Source organism: Strongylocentrotus purpuratus, unplaced genomic scaffold (genome assembly GCF_000002235.5).
Source record: "Strongylocentrotus purpuratus isolate Spur 01 unplaced genomic scaffold, Spur_5.0 spur5_scaffold_11, whole genome shotgun sequence".
NCBI lineage: Eukaryota > Metazoa > Echinodermata > Echinoidea > Camarodonta > Strongylocentrotidae > Strongylocentrotus > Strongylocentrotus purpuratus.
The window spans coordinates 32,228,303-32,253,465 of record NW_022145596.1 but is presented as its reverse complement, the minus strand read 5'-3'; the positions used below and the strand labels follow the sequence as shown (position 1 = coordinate 32,253,465).

At 38.2% G+C, this 25,163-nt stretch overlaps 2 protein-coding genes across 2 annotated transcripts; one reads left to right on the top strand and one right to left on the bottom strand.

Annotated features, from left to right (window-relative positions):
- Positions 1-1,038: 1,038 nt before the first annotated feature.
- LOC594182 (protein Jade-1) lies at positions 1,039-23,999 on the top strand. Its single transcript, XM_030980235.1, has 16 exons — positions 1,039-1,115; positions 5,378-5,505; positions 6,745-6,938; positions 7,672-7,823; positions 8,329-8,387; positions 8,834-8,923; positions 9,553-9,615; positions 10,318-10,436; positions 10,974-11,079; positions 11,744-11,809; positions 12,597-12,695; positions 18,136-18,281; positions 19,875-20,001; positions 20,901-21,023; positions 21,747-22,767; positions 23,227-23,999. Exons 2-16 carry the CDS (start codon positions 5,461-5,463, stop codon positions 23,997-23,999), a joined length of 3,183 nt encoding a protein of 1,060 aa, XP_030836095.1. The 5' UTR covers positions 1,039-1,115; positions 5,378-5,460.
- LOC105445706 (putative GPI-anchored protein pfl2) lies at positions 14,484-16,490 on the bottom strand. The gene is made up of 2 exons (XM_030981191.1): positions 15,890-16,490; positions 14,484-15,347 (listed from the first exon to the last, which is right to left on the bottom strand). Exons 1-2 carry the CDS (start codon positions 16,468-16,470, stop codon positions 14,504-14,506), a joined length of 1,425 nt encoding a protein of 474 aa, XP_030837051.1. The 5' UTR covers positions 16,471-16,490; the 3' UTR covers positions 14,484-14,503.
- Positions 24,000-25,163: the final 1,164 nt, after the last annotated feature.

Genomic DNA, 25,163 nt, shown 5'->3' with positions numbered 1-25,163 from the left:
CGCAAGCGCCGCCAGTTGAGAAGGCCTGGTTTAGAACCTCTCCTGAGATCTGAAAATGAAACGGGAGTCCCTTACTTTTCTTTCCATGTTTATTTCTTTTTGCTATTTAATTGGCCAGGGGTCTTTTATACAAGAAATTCAGGAGTCTAAAAGCCGAAAAAAGTCGCTCGGGGGGGGGGGGGGGGGGGGGGGGGGGGGGGGAGTGAGCACTATTTTTTGTTTTTGTCCCGAAAATTTGAAAATCGCGCCGGCCGAAAAGTCGTTCAGTGGTGGGGGGGGGGGGGGGGGGGGAGGGGAGGGAGGGGTAGTGAGGTATTTTTAATTTTTTTTTTGGCCCTCGAAAATTTGAAAATTTGCACCCCCCCCCCTTGCCTTGAGCGCCGGGGGGGGGGGCCCATCCAAAAAAAGGGAAAATTGACGTTAACAAAACTAAAAATACACATTTTTTTTCCTAGGGGGGGCCGGCCCCCCCCCCCCCTCTGGATCCGCCACTGCCACCTCCCCACCTCCCCCCCCCCCCCCCCCCCCCCCCTCGATCCATGCATCCACAGTTGCTTGTTTCATATAATATAAGGAGTGGCTTGATGAGGGCGGTGAATCAAAAGCGGCTCTTCGGGTAAATTCTCAAAACAAAGGAAGCGAAAACAAACAAAACATGCAAGCTAGCTCCATAAGAATATTCAATCAGCTAAATACAGGGATATAAATATTATAAGTACCTATTGATACAACACAAAAACATCCACAAACGTGCCAATACATATAACAGAATTAACAATCCTTTCTTTCAAGTCACTTATCAAATTGGCAAAAATGAACAATCGACTATCTTCAAAATTCGAGAGAAAGTAAGCAAATGATTACAACACAAGTTTATGATAAACAAAAGTTAATGCATCCCTGAAATTTTAATTTAGATTTAAATCAAACAAATAAATAATTTTATATTTATTTATAATTTTCAAATTTATTTGAATATTAAGATAACTAAGAAAAATAAACCTTAAGTCCGTAAAATGTTCTCATACTCCTACATGAAAAGGTCAATACGCATGCTACGTATGGCGCCAATAGCGCATCAATGTAATCTATTACGAACAGTATGGCTTGAAGTTGTAAGTATAAATCGACAATATTGTTTTTTCTGTATTTGCTTGAATTTCTTTATTATATCCATTTATTTTAAGTGTCGTTAAAATAGTACATTAGGTATGTTATTCCCTGGCGAAAAGAAACAAATTTAATTTCTAGAATTCTTTTAAAAATGAATTAGCTGGAGTTGTAAGACCGTTGTCGTTGACGAGAAAAATACCAGAGGTCATGACACTGCACTGTAAACTTGAATGCTGTGTGTACGTGTGTGTGTATGAATGAATGTGATATTCATGTACACTTGTAATGCAGGTGAGTGCTTGAGCTGTGTGTTGTGCATAAACCCTAGTCGTGCAATAACATTCATGATGTAGCTGATAGACAACAAGCACTATAATGAACTGTATTTAAATCAGGCTGCTTCTTGAGGTGAGGCTGAGAGTTGCTAGTTGATCATTAATCCATGATAATGTCGTTGATTTTGTGAATTTTTTAGCAATTGTGAATTGAATTAGGAAAACTAAATTCACAAACAAACAAATCAAAAATATTTTCACCATTATCTAGCCTTAATTAACTACATACAGACCAGGTGATAATATTAAATATGTTATTGATATCAACTAGTGTAAGTTGGCGATTAAGAACACATTTTAGGTTTTGTTTACCTCCCTCTTCACGCAGAGTGAGGTAAACAAAACTAAAATGCGTTCTTAATCGCCCCTTCCCGCACCAGAGTAGCAGATGAACATTGCACACTGGCTTTGGAGTTCGCTAGTGCCTAGAATCTAGTGGACTCTTCTTTTTTCTTGTACAAAGGGTCAAAGCACTGAAATCGGTCAAGAATTTACCAAAAATATGAAATTTTGTTACCTTCTTCTTCTGGTTCTCCCTCCGCGTTCGTCGGAGATCAGCAACAGGATGTTGTAAATATAGATCTAAGCAGGCCAATTCATAATTATTGAGGAGAAAGAGATGAGATACGGTTTACATGAATCTTGTAGATAAAAATGAGTGTTGCAGTATTCAGTTCATCACATATTTGAGAAGGGAGCTGGGTAACAGTGTGGCTTTTGTGAATGCTTCGCCCTTGGTTGTGTCGTAGAGGGAGAAGATCTCTTCTGGCAGGTGTATAGTCCTCGGCTTGTTTTGGAAGTCTTGTCTGTGCGTCTCCAGCTGTGTACATGACGCCACAAAGTGAACTGTGTTTTCCTCTTCTTTATGGTAAAGCTGGCAGGTATTGTGGCCTTTTTGATGGTTACTAATCTTTTCTGAACAAGAGTTGTGACCTAATGACCACACCTTGTCGGAGGAATTTTGAGCTGCTGTAGCGAGGATACTTGCGGGTGGGGTTCAGGGTCTTCATATTTTTCCAAAGTGAAAGTGTTGTTTTCACTTGGATTGCCTCAAGTGTGTTGTTATTCACTACTTCTTCTGCTGCTGCTTTTACTAGCTTCTTCCAATATCTTTATGGGATTGGTTGCAGTGTGAGTGAGTGGAGATCTGCCAGTTTGTATTTACTGAGGATGGTTTGCCAAGCTTTGATGGAAGTGGTTTGCTTGAATAGAGCATGGAGAAATGTTCTGTACTCAAAGCGATCATGGGGGAGATCAACCAGTTGTTCTATCAGAAGGAGCTTCTCAAGGTCCACTTGTGCACTCAGATGTATGAGTCCGGTTAGGAGGTATACAGATTCGTCAGTCGCTGATTTTGGGAGGCCAAGAATCTGTTTGAAAAGTTGCTGCTGTGCCTGGTTGAGTCTGTTAGACATCCCCTTGGTGAGGTTTGTGACAGCTGCTCCATACAGCATGCGAGGAACGCAGTATACTCTCCATACAGCAGTACTATGCTGTGGAAATAGTCCTCCAGTGTATGCCCCAGCTCCAGTAAGTGCATAGAATGTTTTCAGTCCTTTTGAGATCATGTCCACTGTTGGGTCTCTCCTTGTGCTAGATTTTGTGATGCCAAGGTGTGAATTCATTGGGGGCAGTCTGCACTGGGTCCTCTCCAAGATGCCAAGAAGGTCGTTGGGCAGCATTTTTGCCTTTGTTGAATACTATGATACAGCTTTTAGATGGATTAATTCTGTATCTCCATTCTTTTGTATAGCTGTCAGTTGCATCTAGCATACTTTGCAGTTCGCTAGGAGATGAGCTGATGAGAGCTACATCGTCTGCTAGTACAAGAAGACCTAGCAGGGTGCATCCTAGTTCTTGCTTCGCAGGAGTTTGATGAGATCAATGAAGCTGGTATAAAGAAGTGGGGACAGAACTCCACCTTGCCTAACTCCTTGGAAGATAGGGAACGGCTCACACTCACTTTCCCATCCTATAGGACCTGGCTGTGTAGATCTTGGTAAAGTGAGTCGACCATGTTGAGTTGTATGGGATGAATGTTTGTGGCTCTCAGCTTTTGGAAGAGCCCCTTGTGCCACACCTTGTACCGGAGTGGTAGTAATTTGCATTCCTTCTTTGTTTCTGAAGATAATGAGCTAACGTGCAATTAACATAACAAAACTGCTGAGCTCTTACAATGGTTTGCGATGTTGGGTATATCTGAAATTCTAATACAAAGAGTACCAAAAAAAAAAACTGTTTTTGCATTGCCAATTTGATACTTACAGTGTACTTTACTATAATAGCGGCCAGAGTAAAAAGGCGCAAATTGCCCATTTCAAAGGTGGTACTGTACCTGTACTTTCCATAGCATCAACATGCATGTCTAGCTAGCCTTAAAGTCATAGAAAGCCATTTATTTCGAGGATTTGTATGTATGTACATGTATATAATAATGATTCTTGCTGAATATTCTAAACATCCTAAGGGTTTTCATTGTTAAAAATATTGTTTTTGGAGTATCTCCTGTGTTTGTCAAAATTTGTTAGGTGATATTTACTGGTAAATACCAGGGCAGGAAATACTGGTATTTACCAGTAAATATCACCTTACAGGATCGAATCACAATTAATTCTGTTTGGTGGTTATTTCTAGGAAAGCTAAATCGGTAATTGGCCTTATGTTTCTCATCTTTAGGCGTGCATGTTATTTTAAGATTCATTGAATACACATGTACATACAGGAAGGTTAGCGGCAAGACCAAATGACACTATAAGTAATAAGTATAACAAAATCATATTGTTCCACCTTAACATATCCTTGCTGTGGGTATTTCAGTGCTGACTCATTGCAGAAGGGGCATTTAGATTTCTGTACATCGCTATCTTGCGCTGCATGAACAGCCATACCTTGTCTTGTACTTGTCATGCTTGCTAAGACTTTCTATGAAAATTCTCATATTTTTAGCTCATTTCTGCCAACCCTCTTTCTTACAACTAGGCACAAGCGCCCACAGGCTTTCATTATTTTGCACTGATATTGCATTTCTGGCGGCAGAAGTAGTTTTTGCATGATTTTTAGTGGTTCTGTTGTTGTCAACGACTATATGTCTTGTGTGTGCAATGGGGTGATTTACTGATTTGTGTGTGTTGCATGTAGATCTACAGATGTATGTCTTGGCAATCTAATTTTGATTTTTTGATTTTTTTTTCTTCTTTTTTTTTTCTTTTTCTTATTATATAAAAAATAGATTTTATCTTTAATTGGAGAATGATTTGTGGCATAAAATTTGCACTTACATGTAGTAGAAGGATAACAATTCAAATTCAAGCCAATTTGCAACCTGCACAAGCCAAGTTTTATATCAAATTGAATGCAAAATCTGTGCTGTTGTCTTACATGTAGATATTTGTGCACTGGATGGGAGAAAATGAATTCAGACTCTGATGGTCAAGGTTGGAGCCCAGTTTACGATCTGAAATGACCTTGGGTCTAAATATTATGCTGAAGATTGACCAGCCTTTCTTCTGTTGGAGAATGTCGACATGCTATTCAGATCTTTATCCAGCTCCAAAAAGTTGACAATAATAATAATAGTGTGTTCTTGTATAGCATTTGTGTCTGTCAGACTTGACGCTCCTGGCGCTCCTAATTTTTACTCTGGTTTTAGCATGGCTGCCATTACGGCGCTCTAGCATTTCAAGGAATTAATTCTTGCCAGGTACCCATTTACATCACCTGGGTTGAGTGTGGCAAATGTAGATCAATGTCTTGCCATTAGTGCCGGGACTCAAACTGCAAACCTTGTGATCCACAGTCCAGTGATGTATCCACTCGACCACGATACCGGAAATCTTGTAAATTTTGTATATTTAGTGTTGTGTATTAATGGTTTAGAATAGATTAATTGTTATTTTATAAAATTTTCACTCATTTTGAACCACTCACAGGGTCTGCCTAATCGTTGCTTGGTGAGAAGAAAACAGAAAATATAAGAACTGCTTGCTGAGGAGGAAGACGACAGGCTTTCACCATGTTTGGCTCCAGCAGCCATGGTAGCTCCAATCAGCCTGCGGAGGTAAGTCTCTTACAGTCTTGGTATACTCTCACTGACGCATGTTAAACCTGACTCTGGGACTGAAATCACAATTAAGAACAGGAAAAATTAGACCACTACCTAACTTTCTTTGTTAAAGAGAAGGTTGAGTTCTGGGGAGAGGTAACAAATTATTTGTGAGCTTCATTGTTATTATGCAAGTGTGAAAAAGTGTTTCCTGAAAAGCATGGCTCTGCAAATGCCTCCATATTCTAAATACAGCTTAAAAGTGAGGCCTGATTTTTATGCCACATGTTTGTGTAGTCTGATGTACACATCTTTCTGTGTACAGTGCTTGTTACTTTACTAAGACTGGGCCAAATTTCTGATCATTTTGATGACTCCATAACCTCGCAGTACACACCAATACTTGTATGCTACATGATCAACTTTTTCTGATCGATTCCACACCGTTTCTTTCACAATTCTCTCAACTTTATCTTTAAACCTAATTTTTCGTAAAAAGCCTAAACTCAGCGTCTGGTTTGAATTTGAGTAGAATACGAGCCCAACTTACCTTCAGCTGCGAGCGATAGAGCTGAATTAAAGACTTTATAAATGAACGGATTAGAAACACAAATTATATACTATCATTGGTGCTTTCATGATGTCTGGGGAGTTTTCCATTTGATAAAGTCAATACCAAAATATTAAAGTAGATGTACCTTGAAAAAGATATTTTAGCTGTGAGTATACTTTCATTTGAATGAAAGGTAATAAGGTTAAAACTTGAGCCTAGGGCAAGAGAATCACCTGTAGCACGCATGTTTAAGAACGTATCTAGACCTGTATATAATATTCAGCCATAGTCAGCTTTTATATAGCGCTTAATACATCTCAGAAGTTTCTAAGCACTTTACAGATACACTATTACCCTGGTCATTGGATTCAGTCCTTGCCCGCACACAATGTGTGCACAATCTCCACTCCCTGGGGAGCATTCCAGCCAGGCGTTACTTGACGCTCAAAAACTGTTTGACCAACAATGACGGTCGCATCCTACCGGCTACCCATTATAACACCTGAGTGGAGAGTAGCAAGTGTAGGTTAATATCTTGCCAAAGGATATTAGTGCCGTGTCGGGATTCGAACCCTCGACCTTCGCATCTCCAGTCAAGCGCCTTAAACCACTCGACCACGACACTCCCACGACACCCCCATATAAACTCTCAACTGCTATGGATTAAACACCACGCTCCTTCTCTTATTTGTACTCCGCAGGTATTCCGTAAGGATCTGATTAGCGCCATGAAGCTGCCCGACTCTTATCAGCTTCAGCCTGATGAATACATGATTATGACGGATAATTGGAAACCAGAATGGGAGAAAGGAGTCCAGGTTCCAGTCAATCCTCAATCTATTCCCATGGCTGATATCAAAGAGATCAGAAAACCAGACGATATCGACTTTAAATTGTAAGCTCCTACGTTCCGTCAAATTATGCTGTGATTTAATGTACTTTTACAAATAGACAAATGCAATTCTTAGGATTTATATTGAAATGAACATTGAATTCTCCCTTTATGAACTTAACCATCTTTCCAAAAGCTTGCAGGATTTGTTTTCTTTCTAGCAATGTCAACAAACATTTCAACTACTTTTATGATTTTATAAAACTTTTAGATTCACATAGTATTTCGCTTTAAAGAAAAATCTGAACCTTGTAATAACATTTGTTTGGTAGCAAATAAAAACTGAATGGCAGAGATGCCAACCGTTACGGTTTTGCAATATTTGTTCCGGTTTTAATGCTTTTGTTACAGCGTTACGGTAAATAACCAAAAGGTTACGGACATGATAAATAAGTACATTATACATGTAGATGCTGCTTATAAGTATCGGCTTGCATGGTGATGTAGATATACAGTAGGCTTGTGGTTGCACCATGTTAGAGAGGGGGAGGATTGGGGAGTCCTGAAAAGGACTCGGTAATCTTTCTTTCTTGAGTGTTTACATTTTTTTGATAATTCATTATTGAAGTAAAAAATCTTATCTAAAGATCATAATGTTGAGAGCAACTAGTAGCATAAATGGCCTGCCATAGTTAAGTCCAACTTAAGTTGTTCTTAGTAGTTGTGAAACACCTCCAGGTCTTTTCACAACTTAACATAATAATATATCTTTATATTTTTTATTTCTTTCCTCCAGGACTAAGAAGTATATTAAAGGATACGATACAGAGGATGAGAAGGAAGATGATGCTGATGGTCCTGAGAAGAAAGATGCTATGTGCCAGTATGATTTAGATGAAGCGGATGTCCATTGGCTCGGTCAAATCAACCAGACCAGAGAAGAAATGGGTCAGTAAACAATCTCACATGTTTATCAATGTCCAATCTAGCATTGTTGGAAATGCAAAGACATGTACATCTTAAATGATTTGTAGACCCTCTCTGAGAAAGTGCCCAGAAATTGACATGTTCTGTTGTTGATGTAATTTATTTGAAATTAATATTTGTTTGAATTAGAGGGAAAAGAGATTTGACAGCAAAGCTGGAAGACAACTCAAATAGAGGGGGGGGGGGGGGGGGTCTGGTGGAATGCTAAAATATAGCTTGATGAAGAACCTGGGAGTTATTATTTCCCTTACAATCTTCTATGTAGTGAAGCTCCTCTCCTTTCGTACCCTCATTTTACAGAAATTCTGCAAATGAAGTGGATGTTATCTTGTTTTCACTTATAAGATTGTTCAACTACAGACAGATATGACAATATGTATCTTCAAGGATTATTGAAGTCAAAAGTGAATTTATTGTTAAATTCTTAGAATTGATATAAAATGATTTATTTAATTTTCTATTTCAGGTGATGAAGCTGTTGATGAATTGACAATGGAGAGAATAATAGAAGAATGTGACATACAGGTAGGTTCATAAGATGGATTGATTCACAAATATTTACGAGGTCACTATTAACCATTTTAATGCTGTAAAGCTTTCATATAAATCAAATTAAGCATTTTTTTACTTTGTAAAGCGCATAGAGAAACTGCTGTTTATCATGCGCTCAATAAATCTATCTTTATTATTATTATTATTATCTTGTATGGTCTGATTTTAAAATATCAGCATTCGTATCTTCTTGCATGGTATCAACATTTATAGCTAGAAATTATTGGCCATCTATGTTTCGAATTAGAAATTCTGTCTTAATATTAATGTTCAGAGACAATATCTGTATTTTATCAAGTGACAGGAAATTGTATTATATTTCAAAGAGGATTCTATGTGGTACAAGATAAACATTAGATATACATTGATTTATTTGAAATAATTGGTGTTTTTTGTTTTGTTTTGTTTTTTGGTGACAGTGCAACAATAACATGGAACATGCCATGCAGACAGAGGAAGGTCTTGGTATTGAATACGATGAAGACGTCATATGTGATGTTTGTAGAGCTGTAAGTACACATCTAAACCTGTATATAAAGACCATATAAAGAATACGATGAAGACGTCATATGTGATGTGTGTAGAGCTGTAAGTACACATCAAAACCTGTATATAAAGACCACCAAAGGGGTACAAGAAAAGTGGTCTTTACAGGCAGATGGTCTTTACAAAATGGCTTTTAAATCAAGTTTAGATCTAAATACAAATCTGTACGCTTCATGGTTGTATAATAAAGGATAATTTTTTTTTAAATTCTGTTAGTGTTCATTTAATGAGCTATTTATGTTACCATGGAGGAATTCAAAATATATGTTTTAAAAACCAAACAAAGGTCAGGGTGGCTCAATAAGCATTTTTTATGCTGTTATACAACAGATATCTTTTAAAATTTATGTTGTGTTCTTATCTCATTTTATGATTTTTAAAATAATTTCTATGTACTTGCAATCATCATTTCTTTCCTCATTTGATGTTTAACATTTCAATTTTATTTCTGGTTACAAGATTGCCACATGGCAACTTCCCCACCCCCTTAAAATGAAAAAATAAGACAAAGAAAATTATATGTGTTAAACAAAGTTGGTGTATATACATGTAATCTCATTTCTTTTCTCATCTTTCCCCTTTCTCATAATAGCCTGATAGTGAAGAAGGCAATGAAATGGTTTTCTGTGACAAGTGTGACATTTGTGTACATCAGGTAAGCTGGATTTCTCTGAAATGTCTCAAACAAGATCATTTTTGTACTTAATAATTGTGTTTCTGTAGCGTGTGTCAGTTGTCTCTCTATCTGTCTATTTGTTCTCTTACTTTCCTCATTGTATACTATGATATAGCGATCAATAGCAATAAAAAGTACAAACTCTGATGATGTCCACAGCCATTGAGATGAACCAATAGATATGCAGGTATTTCTCTTTGAGATGTGTGACTTACCAGAAAACTAAATTATTAACAGTTCTATTGAACAAAGCGTTTCCAGATTAAACCTCATGTAAATGGCTTCTTTTATATTTCTCTAACAGTGATTTTGATATATCAAGAATGCTGAATTTGAATATCCTCAATTCAATTTAAAAAACATGTATAAAGTATGACAAAATACATAAAAACAATAACATGGTACAGTCAAACCTGTCTATAACGACCGCCCAAGGGAAACACAAAAAGTGGTCTTTGTAGACAGGTTCCTTTAGTACATGTTTCAATGAGAAACCATTTTGGGGAAACAAAAAATGTGGTCTTTGTGGACAGGTGGTCACTAAAGCAGGTTTGACTTTACAAGCAAATAAACAAAGAAGAACTAATTAATTTAAATGTGGTGGGATCATAATTTGTTTGTATATAACTTTGGAACATCTATACAATAGTCAATCGTATGACCTTTGATTTCTTTCTCCAGGCATGTTATGGCATAGTGAATGTACCTGAAGGAAGCTGGATGTGTAGAACATGTGCTCTAGGGATACAGCCTCTATGTATACTGTGTGGGATCAAGGGAGGTGCTATGAAAAGTACAAGGTAAGTCAGTCAGTTTGGTCAATCAGTTTTCTTACTATGTTAGACAGAAGTTGTTTTAAGGATGTGCATTTAATAACCACTTTCTCCTTGAAAGAAAAAATTTGAGAAATCGTATATGATTTTCGCAGTTGCTTGTACTTGCCTCTAGCGATTTTTTTTTAAATGCTAAGAAATGTGAAAGTGCTTGTATTGATTTTGTTCACATTTGCAGCAGGTGTGCTTTGAAAAAAATGTTAATTAAAGGCTTCTCACATTCATAAACCAGCCCTTGATAGGTCAATGGCCTCTGCTGGCTCCCCCACAGTCTTAATTATACATTCTAGGTGCTCTAAATGCTTTCTAATATTGTTATGCTACTTTTTTGTTTTGTTGTGTTAATCACATTTTTTATGTAAATTGTTATATTTTTTTTTATGAGAAGTGGAAATAATGAAATGAAATAAAGAAGAAGATAAGAGATGAATAACATTTGTAGTATGTTGTTTTGCCCATCATGTGGATTAAATGGAAGTATTTATATGATTGTTTTCCAATCAGGAGCGGTACCAAGTGGTCTCATGTAAGCTGTGCTTTATGGGTTCCAGAGGTCAGCATCGGATGCGTAGAGAGGATGGAACCTATCACGAAAATATCTCAAATTCCTGTAAGTCTCGCTTTTCAACATAGTATGCACTCTTACAGACTAATTCCAGGACCCTGTAAAATAAAGGTTTGCAATCACTTGTGAAATGACAATGGCCAATCAAGATCATTGTTGCATGCACACATCATTCAAAAGGCTGACCATTAGCCAATCAGAATCATTTAAAATTGCAATGAATCACAAACCTTGGGGTTTCGGGGACCTGATAAAGAAAGAGATGATTAATTCTACAAAATAAAAGACAAACATTTTACTCTGATCAGTGTAATTTGGAAAGCGTTGATATGTCTCTGTTCAAAGCTATTCTTCAATCCGTGATATGTAATTGAGCAGTGAAGTAAACGGGAAAACAAAGAACTAGAGGAAGAAGGTTTTGAAATGATATATAATATGTAGATGTAAATCAAAATGAGTAATTTCATAATGCGAAAGAAAATGCTTGTGTTAGCTCAGAAGGCTTACAATTTCTCCTGCTCCAAATGATTGCATAAAAAATAATTTGATAATTATAGTTTTGATTCTCAAGCTCTTTTCCAATAATTGGTAATAATAAATTCATTGATTAATTACAAATCTCACTCTCAATGATTATCAGCACTTTCTTATATGAATATCTTTATTTTTGAGAGCCAAGTTGGTGATTACCCTCTCTTTATCTTTGTAGGCAAGTCGATGGGCCCTTATATGTGTCCAATGCAGAGAGAGGACGGGTGCTTGTATACAATGTTCGGTAAGTGTGTTTGAGTCAACAATAGTTTTACCTATGCAAGTAATGTTGAGAACATCCTCAGATTCACATGTTTATATTTTGATATATGACACAGTACCATCAGAGATTTTGACAAAAACCAATAAGACAATGATGACAAAATAAACATTCCTGTTATAATCATTTTATATATTCAGATGCTGAATTTAAATGATGGTGTGGATTGTTTAGACTTTTTTTTCTTTTTTCTTTTCACTGTAAAATATTTAATGCTAGGTTTACACTATGTTTGCCCGAACTGTATTCAAGTTTTGTTAGGTCTTGCCAATTTTATTTTATTACGTACTGTCACGTTTTGTTGCATTCACCCCGTTTAACTACGCAAATTCATATTTGTCCATGGTAAACATAATGTAAACCTAGCATGAAATGCTAAAAGATACAGTTTATTTACAGATACTATTTTATAGTTGAAATTGTAATGGCAGCAGGAGAATGATCAAAAAGTGGGGGCCTTATTTGTAAAAACGTGAAAACAGAAGACTATAGGAGAGTGATGGAGGAGGGAGGCATGTACAGTCAAACCTGTCTATAGCGACACTGAAGGGAAACACATAAAGTGACCTTTGTATACAGGTTCCTTTAGTACATGTTTCATTGAGAAACCATTTTCAAGGAAACCAAAAATGTGGTTTTTGTAGATAGGTGGTCACTAAAGCAGGTTTGACTGTATGTGTGATATGGGGATGAGATGCAAGCCAGAAGCCTAGACTTATCTCTATCATGTTTGTTTGTTGTCTCTGTGAAGGTGAAGACGTGTAAGATAGCGTATCATGTGACCTGTGGCTTTGAGAATGGTCTAGAGATGAAGACATACTTAGACGAGGAGGCAGATGTCAGGTTTAGGGTAAGTTACAACTATTCATCCCAATACAGCTAACCAACCTTTGGAATTGATCTACAAATATGTAAGATACATTAGACCTTAGGTGCCATAACATGGGTCAGGCGGTCGGAAATCTTTTAAAAAAAAAACCTTTGGTTGTTGTTTTATCCTTTATTGTATCAAAGAGGATTTGTTCTATAAGCATTTACCGTAATGGAGCAATTTCTGTGAACGCTGTTATTTTCTTGTTTAATTTTTCGCGGTGAGCGACCCCAAAACATATTCACTGGTTCCTAAAGTCGTGTTGCATGCAATTCAGCCTGTTAAAAACATGCATAAGAACAGGGATGCCAACCTTTCAGAGCACAAATCAGTAATCATAAGGCTAAAAATCAGTAATTTGGAGACAAAATTAGTAATTTTCTGCGCGACGCAAATTTTTCTGCACGCTGGCAAGCGCAGCTCCCGCAGGCAAGCGCGATAGCACAAGTTAAATAAAAGTAACATACCTGTTCATTAGTTGGTGTTACATGTGCATGTAACTCCATATTGAAAGTATTCTACTGAAAGACTGGATGAACTCATGACAAAATGTCTTAATATGTTACTATAGTCTTTTGCAGCGTCCTTGCACATGTAAAAGTTCATAAGTTGGTGTCAACTCCATATTGAAAGTGTTCTGTTGAAAGGTTAGATGAACTCCCTCACAATCACATGTTCTGATATGATGCTATAGTCTTTTGCAGCCTTCTTGCACCTGTAAGCTCATTAGTTGCTGTCAACTCCACATTGAAAGTGTTCTGTTGAAAGGTTGGATGAACTCCCTCACAATCACAAAATGTCTTTATGTTGCTACATGTGTAGTCTTTTGCAGCCTTCTTGCACATGTTCATATTTTCAACATAACTACCAATGATTAATTATATTGAAAGGTTGAATGGATTCCCTCAAAAAATGTCTTTGTTTTTTGTTGTAGTCTGTTGCAGCCTTCTTGCATTTCTCAAAAGTCTTTTCATCAAAGACCATCTTGTGACAGACAAAGTTCTTGGACTGCGAGTATACCTTCTGAGTGAGGACATCGGAGAGGACGGCAGTTGAGATGTTTGGTCTGAATTCAGTTGCATTCTTCCGGACTAAGCTAAAGAGTCTCTCGTCCTCTGCATTCGAATGGGGCAGTGACAGGATAACCAACATCACTTTGGCAAGGTTGCCATACTTCAGACGGTTCTCTCCTGATGACTTGTCAGTCAGCTGTGAGATTGCAACCCATGCTTCATCTGATCTCTGCTGTAAAGACACAGACTCCAGGGGATCCACCTGGAAATTACCAAATTCGATCTCCAGGTCATCGATAGACTCCTCCATGTAATGGAACTTGTACACAAAGAATGCCACACTGGCAAACTTTGACTCCTGCCTCTTGCTAATGTCTGCCACTTGTGCATTGATCAGCACTTCATCATTTAGAGGGAAAGTCTTTGTGATATAATTGCAGACTGAAATGAAGTATCGGCGCACCGTTGTGAAAAACTCATCACGTGTAGTAGGAGGCATCTCACGAAGTAGTAGCCTAACCTGACTGCCAATGATCATTTCGTCATCTTCTCGCTGGTTTTGAGTTAGATGGTATCTGCACTTGTCAGGTTGAGCGGCAGCAGAAACCACACTTGGCTTCACAAACCTTATCAAGATATTGCGTAGCAGTTCCTGCTGAAGGTCATGCAGCAAGTGGATTTGGGGCTCATCTCTTTGAAGCTGTAGGTTAAGAGTATTAAGAAGGGGAATGGTGTGCTGCAGAAAGAGACAGTAAAGTTTGTTCCTATCATTTTTCAGTTGATCATAGATCTCCCCAGCCTTATTTTTAGTTGCTCCACTGTTCTTAGATACCTTGGACGTTGAGGTGTGTTCAGTAGATTTGTTTGTTCCTTACGAGATTGAATGCTCTTTGCTGATGAAGGAAAGAAAACGTTCTTGGCAGACATGGCAGCAATGGAAGAAGTGCTACTGACAGATTTCTTTGTAGGCACAGGTGCAGGATCATGATCTGTCTTCCTCTTTAGCTTGGAGACATTTTCACCAGCTTTGACATGTGGACGAAGTTTCTCACCTGCGAATATAAGTGTATTAACAAGAGCACCCTTGACACTAGTTGATGCTTGTTTTGTAGTACTGGAGGTTGGCTTGACACTACTTGATGGCTGCTTGGTAGTACTAGAGGTTGACTTGATACTACTTGATGGTTGCTTGGTAGTGCTGGTTGTTGACTTGACACTACTTGATGGCTGCTTGGTAGTACTGGTGGTTGACTTAACACTACTTGATGCTTGCTTGGTAGTACTGGTGGTTGACTTGACACTACTTGATGGTTGCTTGGTAGTGCTGGTTGTTGACTTGACACTACTTGATGGTTGCTTGGTAGTGCTGGTTGTTGACTTGACACTACTTGATGGTTGCTTGGTAGTGCTGGTTGTTGACTTGACACTACTTGATGCTTGCTTGGTAGTACTGGTGGTTGACTTGACACTACTTGATGGCTGCTTGGTAGTGCTGGTTACTGACTTCTTGGCTGGTGCAGCGCTAGGACACCTTGTCTGTGCTTCTTCTCTGAAGTACACCAACAATGGTTCCCACTGTTCAAGTAATCTCCCAAGTGATGCCTCCAAACTCAACCATCTACATACAAATGAGACAAAAAAAGAGGGATGAAACTGTTAAGCCATGATACAATAATTATATTTATCATTTAACATAAATAAATGTGTTATTCAATACACAATGAATTTTAAATGTACATGTACATTTAGGAAACTGATAAGTACAATTGTACATTCTATAATACATGTATTTATGTTGAAGTTATTCAACTTCTCACATAAACTACATGGCACTGTATCTTATTTTAAATGAAAATTTAAAGCATATATATGTTTAAGCTATTGAATAATACAAACTTTACAGCACTGTGCTATAACCAAAATTAAGTTCTCAGTCAACCCAAATTTAATATATGGTGCACATTAGACTCTGGAAACAGTAGAACATTATGACAAAATCTAGAGCTAACACAGAAAGGCATATATGGGACAATGTACTTTTTTGACGTAGGGCAAAGTCAAATAGTATTGAACATGCCTAATTTGTGATTCTACACATATTCATAACATTGAACAGTACTCCAGATTACCTTTAAAATTACCAAAATACATCATATTCACCTTGTGCAGATGTACTTCAAGATGACATGATCAGCCACATGCAAGCTTCGTTGAGTTTCTCTGAATTCCTTGTTCCGCTTACTTGACTTTTCCAAGTAGTAGTAGATCTTGATCAACAGATCTCCTGGACAGAAGGCAAGCTCCTTGGCACCCTTCTCTCCTGCAAGATGCAAGCGGTGGCAGAGGCACCCGTTGATGAAGGTATCTGGATTAAATTTCTGAATGAACGCTGCTACACCTGAGACCTGACCCATCATTACGGAAGCATTATCAGCCGAGTAGCCAATAACATTACTCCAAGGGATGGAGTACTCTTTCAGTGCTTTGTCCAATAACAGAAAAATGTTTTTTCCAGTCGAACGTTCCTTAGTTGATGATATCTCAAGAAGAGAGCTGACAACATGCTCATCGTCGTAATAACGGACAATGATGGGGTATAATTGTTCCTGTGCTCCTCTGTCGCTACTACCGTCGGTGGAAATTGAGAAAGGCCTTGTTCTAAGCTTCTTCACAACATCCTCTGTTGAAAAAAAAAATACAAGAAAATATGTATAATATGTTGGCTTTGTCTGGGAAATCATCACCCCCCCCCCCCACCCAAAAAAAGTAAAACAAAACAAAACAAACAAAACAAGCAACTCCCCACCAGAATTGTAGATGAAAATGGAGTTCGATTTTTGTGACTAAATATTTGTTTTATTTCTAAACAATTGTGCATAAACTAGCAATAGAGAGAAAAAGAGAGAGGAAATTGAAAGAAAAAAAATAAAAACTAGAAATATTTTTGATTAATATCCCTGCCCCCTTGTGTGTGCCACTGCCACATTTTATGATCATCGAAAATTGAAGAACTTGTTTGATACATCTACATGTATGTATCTGCAAGACTTTAAAGATAATATACCCACTTATCATGGAAATGCCCAAATATCTTTTCAGTTTTCAGTTTTGCACATAATCAAGAATTTAGGAAATCGGCATTGACTTGATGAGACTATAGTATAGGCTCCGAACATAGATTGTTACACAGCCCGAATGCCGCAGGCTCAGTTAATATAGATCTAGTCCTAGACCGATCAATGCGGCAGGTTTGAAGAAAAAAGTTTGGTCTACGGAAATCATGGGTAGCGAAGTAAAAATAATGAAACTTTGACTCACCTATAGCTACTTGGCCCAATGTCCGACCAATAGATGTGGTCTTAGTTCTCTTACATGAAAATTTCCTTGCAATGTTACTGTCGGGAAACATTGTTTTGAAAATGTCACTGAGGTGGTCAGCTGCAGAGAAAGCTATGTTGTGTTCTATTAAGAAATTTGTCATGAGGGCTTTTGCTCTGATCACTGATGAATCTCCAGAAACAAGAAATTTCTCCATTGTTGTGTTGCTACCACTGGCTCCAACGACTGATTGGTGTTTTTGAGTCTTGATATGCCACTGCACGTCGTTTGCCCCGCCATGTCCAATGTTGAAATCTGATGCACATATCGTGCACCTAGCATGATTCAGGCTTTTCTTTGAAGGAACGATGCATTTCCATTTCTTACTGTATTCATCTTTAAAAGTCTGTAACTTCTTGCCACGCTTCTTAGTTGTGGAAGACATGATGATTGATATCTAAATCCAACCAACATGAGTTCAGATTGTCGACGAAAATCGACGAACGCTGTGACAGCCTGTGAGAAATCCGACAGTGTACACGGCGCTAGCGTAGCGAGGCCTGGCGCTGGCCGCGCGGTAGCGGCGCGGCCAAGAGAGGTATTTCACCCGGCCCCCGCTCGCGAAGCTGTCTTTCTCTGCTGGGCACACACGCACACACGTACACAGTCAGAATATACAAAGACACACATGTATGCACCTGCACTGTGAAAGGGGTGTGCTAGATAACAAATCGGCAAAATCCGGGATTTATGGTATGAAAATCGTACCGCCCGTAATCGGCCGATTTCCCGTAGAAATTACGGGAAATCCGTACTAGTTGGCATCTCTGTAAGAAGTTATGCTTATATTTTTGCGAGTTCTTAAATTCACGCTTGCCGATCTTAGGCCGAAATCCGTGAAAATTAATGTACCGCAAATATTTCTACTTTTACAGTAACTCTTCTGGCAAATGCAAGAAATAATCTTCAGTTTTAATATTCTACCTTTCATTTATTGTCACTACAGTTATCTGAAATCTGTTTCCTAGAACCTTTGATTTATCATTCAGAATGCCTTTTGACTGACCCAAGTATTATTCTTGTTTCAGTCCTACTGCTCGAAGCACACCAAGATTAGAAGGGAGGAGGGTATACTAGAGAGTAAGCTGGGTACACCTGATAAGACCCATGGAACACCCAAGAAAGATATCAAGGAGATGACTCAGGAGGAGAGGGCCAATGAAAGAGCAATAAGGTATGTAGTGAGAACTGGGGGTGTTTCACAAAACTTGTCATCAGTGATAAATGACAGTTTTTGTTTGATTTTTTCTGATTGGTTATCCGCAGATTTGTCACTGATTTTTGTCATTTGCCATTTCAAAAAGGCTTTGTGAAACACCCCCCCCCCCCTTGGTCAATTTTAAGTTTTAACATTAATTTAGTGTAAAATGCATAAAACATGCGATGTAAACCTTTTTCATGTGATATTGGTAGCCTTCTTTGTATTAAAAACATCCCTCAACAAGCTAATTACTGGATTGTGTTTTTACAATTTTTCTGTTAATTTTCCTTTTTTTCTAAGATCACAGAATCTTCACAAATGATGGGTCTACTCTCATGTTTTGACCTTTGCTTGTCGATATCAAAATGATACTTTCCCTTTTCCCTTTGGCGAGACTCTGATGGAGATATGTGACAGTTTGCACAGCCTAAATTGTTTTTTAATGTATTATCATACACAATTTACCCGAACAGTCTCCTGTTTTGATAGGCAAATGATCAGCTTTTGTCCTTTGAACTTTATACTGGGTCATGGGGTCAAATTGGTCTTTCCTTTTAAATTTTTCACTTCATTGCAACCCAGATCTACATCTTTCTTCTTTTTTTTCTTTCTTTTTTTTCTTCATAAAATCAATTTTAGGAGATTAAGCCATTAGTTAATAGTTAAAGGGTTGCAGGTAGGCTTACAAATGGTAACCATGGCCCCATTGCATAAAACTTGTTATCAATAACAAACATCAACTTTCTATGACAAATTTGCTCTCAGCCAATCAGATGCCTAGATTTCAGTAGCTTATAACAGTAGCTTGTAGCTTGTTATTGATATCAAATTTGCTCTGAGCCAATCAGATGCCACGATTTCAGTAGCTTATAACAGTAGCTTGTAACTTGTTATTGATATCAAATTTGCTCTCAGCCAATCACATGCCATGATTTCAGTAGCTTATAACAGTAGCTTGTAACTTGATATTGATATCAAGTTTGCTCTGAGCCAATCAGATGCCACGATTTCAGTAGCTTATAACAGTAGCTTGTAACTTGTTATTGATATCAAATTTGCTCTCAGCCAATCACATGCCATGATTTCAGTAGCTTATAACAGTAGCTTGTAACTTGATATTGATATCAAGTTTGCTCTCAGCCAATCAGATGCCACGATTTCAGTAGCTTATAACAGTAGCTTGTAACTTGTTATTGATATCAAATTTGCTCTCAGCCAATCAGATGCCATGATTTCAGTAGCTTATAACAGTAGCTTGTAACTTGTTATTGATATCAAATTTGCTCTCAGCCAATCAGATGCCACGATTTCAGTAGCTTATAACAGTAGCTTGTAACTTGTTATTGATATCAAATTTGCTCTCAGCCAATCAGATGCCTAGATTTCAGAAGTTTATAACAGTAGCTTGTAACAGTAGCTTGTAACATGTTATTGATATCAAGCTTTGTGAAACAGGGCCCAGATGATTGGTGATCATGGCAGTCATGTGCTACAAATTATAATTTAGGTTTTTGACTTAATTTCACTAAACGTTATGTGTGATTTTTGTTTGTTTATCGCTCTCAGAATTCAGCTAGTGACTGAAGAGTTCTACCGCTACACCAAGTTAAAGGACATCGTGTCTTCTCTTGATATGAAGAATGATGTCGAGACGGTTGACGTGGTCTATGAATACTGGAAACTCAAAAGAAAGGTAACTTTATTTCACAGTTTTATGTACAGGGCAACCTGTCTAGAAAAACCACCCAAGGGAGACACGAGAAACCATTTTCGAGGGAAACAAAATATGTGGTCTTTCTATACAGGTGGTCGTTAAAACAGGTCTGTCTGTATGAAGCATGATTTTTCATTGTCTGTGATTAGATTTTCAAATGAATGATAACCACTGTCACAAACCTTTTGCTTTGGTTTGGAAAAAATAATGATCCTGATATCAAAGTTGTACAAAGTTATGATTAGAATTATTTCCTCACATGTATGTAAGGATGAAATTTTATGTTAAGCTAGCAATTTTTCAACCTTGCACAATCTATGGTTTGTCCTAAAATGTACCAATCACCAAAATGTTGTTTGCTATGTATGTTTGGTGTTCCACATCATCATACAATGTTCACGATATGAGCTCTAAATGTTAACTGTATAAAGATATATTGGCATTTTGAATATACTAAAAATTAGCGTGAAAGTTGACTTATGTGTAGAATAGTTGACACACATACACACTTGCATTAAAAAGGGTCTGTATTGAACGCAGATTTGACTTCCGTTCCGTGCATGGGTTTAAGTTCTTTGTTGTCTTTTTATTTCTTAATTTTTAACCCACAGCATGTCAGGTTAATTTTTAGAGTTTAATTTGATATATTATAGCTGAAATCAAATTTTAATTTTAATTTAGGTGATTGATGCACTTAACTTTTGAATTAATTGCAGTGTGTAAAAGCACCATTTAATATATTACCTACTGAAAAACTATTACATGAACTGTCGAGAATTCAAGAATATTTTTCTTCTCACATATGTAGTAAATAATCTCCAATATGATATTAAATAAAGTGATAACCATGGCAACCTGATCTGTTTTTATTCTTTTAGTCTGGTCACAACAGACCTCTGGTAGCACCTACCAAAGAGGTTGGGAGCTTGGGATCCAATGAAGAGTACAACCTCACTGCCAGAATGAAGATGTTTGTACATCTTAGACAAGATCTAGAAAGGGTGAGTTATCATGCCCAGCGAAACCTGTCTATAAAGACCGCTCAAATCAAGGGAGATAAGAAAAGTGGTCCTTGTAAGCAGGTGGACTTTATGTACATGTTCTTTTATTATATGTTTCATTGAGAAAAACCACTCAAGTGAAACAGAAAATGTGGTGTTTTTAGATAGGTGGTCTTACTCTACAGATTTTTGCTAAATCGAGTTTCACTGTAGTTGTATGACCTAATAAAGCAGAGTGGTACTCATTAATGTGGTACGGGATAACTAGAGTGAAATAAAGGGCAAGCAAAGACACTTCCTTAAACCAAATCAAAATACTTCTTTATTTTTGTGTTCTGATTATTCATACATTATTGTTTGTATAATTTTGTTTTCCTACAATGTTTCCCTGCCTTTCATGAGAAATTTTCTAATCAGTACTTGTACAAGCAAGTCAAATGGCATGATGAAAGATCAGGAGGAATGATATTCCAGGGCTGTTGATAATATAGTATCAAAGTTATATTTATTTATACAAAAGCTATTTCAAAACAAACGAGGAGTTCCCCTAAACTTCACCATTTACTTCAATTACTTGGAAATTATTATTATTTATACGTCAGAGCTTAAAAGAACTAAATAAATTTGATGAAAATGAAATTAAATGTGCATTTCATTTTGAGTTCTTCATAAAATACCCTGCACAATCGTAACAGTCTCCACATTTGTTTTGTCTTTTGTCAGGTGCGTAACCTTTGTTACATGGTGCAACGACGTGAGAAGTTAAGTCGTCAGCTGAGTGTGCTGAGTCAAAGCGTATTCCGCAAGCAATGTGACATGCATGCAGCTGGTCTGGAGAGCTTCTCGGAAGAGGATCTTGAATGGGCCATCAAGGTGGGAAAGTTTGCCATTCACTTGCCTGTCTCAGACTCAGAGGCTACTCTAACAGACACTGCAACATCGAAAGACTGTGATACGGACGAGAGACTGTCCAAAGACTGTGATACGGACGATCGAAGCGAGGAGGGGGAGAACGGGGGTGATGCTTCGGAAAGGACAGCGGAAACACAGAATGGTGCTGACACAGATGCAATATCAAGTGCTGGGGAGGATTCAGAAACGAGACAAGATAGTGACAAAGAATGCAATGATAAGGAAAGCGAGGATGAGAAAATGGAAGTAACAGAAGCCAAGGATGTTGTCAAAGCAGAGGAAGAGGAGGAGGAGGAGGAGGTTGAAGCAAGGGAAGATGAGGAGGTTGAACGGGAAGTGGAGTTTGCAAAGTTGGAGGAAAAGGTGGAGGAGGAGGAGGAGGAGACGGAAGAAGAGAAGGAAGAGGAGGAGGAGGAGGAAGAAGAAGAAGAAGAGAAGGAGGTAGAGGAGAAGAAAGAGGAAGAGGAGAGTATCACAGATGTTGAGGAAGATCTTGAAGTATTAAAGGAATCTTTGAAGAATGAGGTTGAGGAGGAGAAAGAAGTGAAAAAAGAAAAAGAAGAGGAAGCAGAGGAGGAGGAGGAGGAGAATTGGAAGAATAAAAGAAGGTTAAGGACAAGGTCAGGTGACAGAAAAGAGGACAACGTTAAAAAGAAGGAGGAAAGGGATCTTGTGAAAGAGGTCTCGGTTACAGTAAAGGAAGAAAAGGAGGATTCTGGAAAAGAATTAATAAATGAAAAGATAAAGGAAAAGATTGATGAAGACGAAGAGAGAGTGGAGGAGGAGGAAGAGGATGAAACAGAGGAGGAGGAGGAAGAAGCAAAAGAGGAAAGTAATTTGAAGGAAGAAGAAGAGCCAGATGATGATGATTTGTTATTACAAATCAATGAAAAGATCAAGGAGTATGATGAAGAGGAGGAGGAGGATGCAGTTGCACATTTGAATCATCATCAGGTTGAAGAAAGAACGAAAGAAGTTATGAGAAAGCACAATGACTACATTAGTAATCTGAGGCTAGTGAGCCCGCATCGTAGTAGAGAGTCTTCTTTGAGCAATGATCGATGTAGTTCACCCAGGAGTGCAGACGCGGATGAATCGGATATAGCCGACGATTCAGATAGAGAAAATTCATTCATCAGATCTTCTTCTCTTTCACCTCCATCTCCTTCACCTCCATGCCTTAAATCAAGAAGGGAGGAAGTGAGGGAGGACGTTCAGTCGGAGACATCGTGTAGCGTATCAAAAGAGGATGAAACTGAAGGACCTTATGTGAAATCTGTTGAGGATTCAGTTACGAGTAATGACACGGAACACAGACACAGTGCAGAGGCTGAGCCTCCCAATAGACCGTCCCTCAAGCGAAAAATATCTTTGAAAGCCATCCGCGAGGCAGAGATGCGCAAGAACGGCATGTCCAAAAAGCGAAAGCGAGACTCGCATCATCGGAAGACGAAAAACAGGAAAAGGAGGAGTAGCGATGAAACCAGTGATCAACCAGTGTACAGTATTGTTAGGACTCCCACTCGGGATTCACCAAGTAAGATATCAATAAAGATTCACAGTCCACAAAAGGTCTCGCCTAAAAAGTTACAGTTAGATGAGGAAGCTACCAAACTAAGACAACGTATCTTAAACAGTGCCTCACCGAGATCTAGTCTGAAAAGTTACCGTATCCCTAAGAAGAAGCCGATCATATCACATACGTTGTCTAATGGACCGGCTAAGAAAGAGCCCCCAGAGATCGATCCATTTGAGTTTGTTGATGAACAGGAAGAACCCGTTCATAAACCAGAGACGAGAAGCAGGAGAAAACTGATTGATGATGAGCTGGACAGTGAGAGCAGCTACAGTGATAGACAATTTGAACCGGTGGACCAGGAGGTAAGCATGTGTCTCCAAGGAAGGGAATCCCCCTACAAAGGGGGAGAGGAAGAGAATGCTACTCTTGCCAGAGAAACAGCCAACGCTAACCTTGCGAGGGAGGAGAGGTTGAAGAAGCGAAACCTAAGCTCCCGGATACGAGATGCAGCTGTACGTTTCCTGAATTCAGCAATCAATCTCTAGCATTCATTTGGCAATTACAAGACCAGCCTAATTCAGGGATAACTCTTACAGCTCAGGCTTCTCCCAAAGACCAAATATTCATGGTTTAATGGCATCTCTTATTCTTTATTCTCTTCTCACTTTCTGAAGATGGACAAGGTTTTGAGTACAGGGTGTTTAGCATAGCTATGGTATCATGTGTAGTGCTGTGTAGCTGGAGAAGCTCTTATCCTGTAGTTGTTCAAACTGGACAGATCCTGGTGGAACCAGATTGAACCAGATTGAAAATCTCTCTCTTATTTTCATTGTCTATTTTCCTTGATATAATCAGAAGAGAAACTGAAAGTAGCAGGATACATGTAGAACACAATTTCAAAGATGAAGTATAAATTACATTCAACATGCAAATAATTATTGTTTAGTGATTGAGTTTTAGACACATCATGTATGTCAAGTTACCTTTATGTTATGAGTTGTTCATACATTCCCCTCTTATCAAATACTAGTGCGCTTTCGCAAAGACAAACGGGAGAATTACGGTGATACAGCTCTTTCGTCGTGTTTAGGGAACGAACGCTATATCATGGCCGCATACGGTCATGAAAATCAACAGGACAGAGAAAATTCTGGTTCGCGCATGCGCAGATTGTTTTTTCGCTCGTGTTACCGTCTTTGCGAAAGCGCCCTACTGTCTTTCAAGAGCAAGTGCTCTCTGACATGGCAAACATTTGACCTTTCAACTCTTCAGTCATTTACACACAACCATCTCTAGGTCAGTGGTTCTTCACCTATTATAAATCCCATTGGGATCATTTGATGATTTACCCAAGGGTCATAAAGGGGTCATGAATAAAATGAAGTAATTAGTAATCATCAACTCTTTATATGCCACACAATTTATCTCCCTGTGCCAAATTTTTAAAAATTATTAAAAAGGTAAACCGTAGGCTTTGAGATTATTTAACTATTTCAAGTGAAAGATCAATCTATACCAATGTTAAAGCCCCACTGCACCACTTATAGCTACTTCCCCTCTATATAGCAAACGATGCCTTATCGGTGACCACTGGTCCCCCATGATCCTCTTTTTCTTATGTTAATTGAGGGCTTGTTTGAGGAGATAACCACTTGTCAGTGACCATGCAGGGAGGTCTAATCCCTCCTGGTCAAACTAGTGCGGTGGGG

Coding starts and splice junctions, on each gene's coding strand:
- LOC594182 (XM_030980235.1), top strand. CDS start 5,461: ATGTTTGGCTCCAGCAGCCATGGTAGCTCCAATCAGCCTGCGGAG. Junction 11,810..12,596: donor GTGCTTGTATACAATGTTCG/GTAAGTGTGTTT, acceptor GTCTCTGTGAAG/GTGAAGACGTGTAAGATAGC. Junction 22,768..23,226: donor GGAAGAAGCAAAAGAGGAAA/GTAATTTGAAGG, acceptor TTGAGGATTCAG/TTACGAGTAATGACACGGAA.
- LOC105445706 (XM_030981191.1), bottom strand. CDS start 16,470: ATGATTTCCCAGACAAAGCCAACATATTATACATATTTTCTTGTATTT. Junction 15,348..15,889: donor TTGAAGTACATCTGCACAAG/GTGAATATGATG, acceptor ATTTGTATGTAG/ATGGTTGAGTTTGGAGGCAT.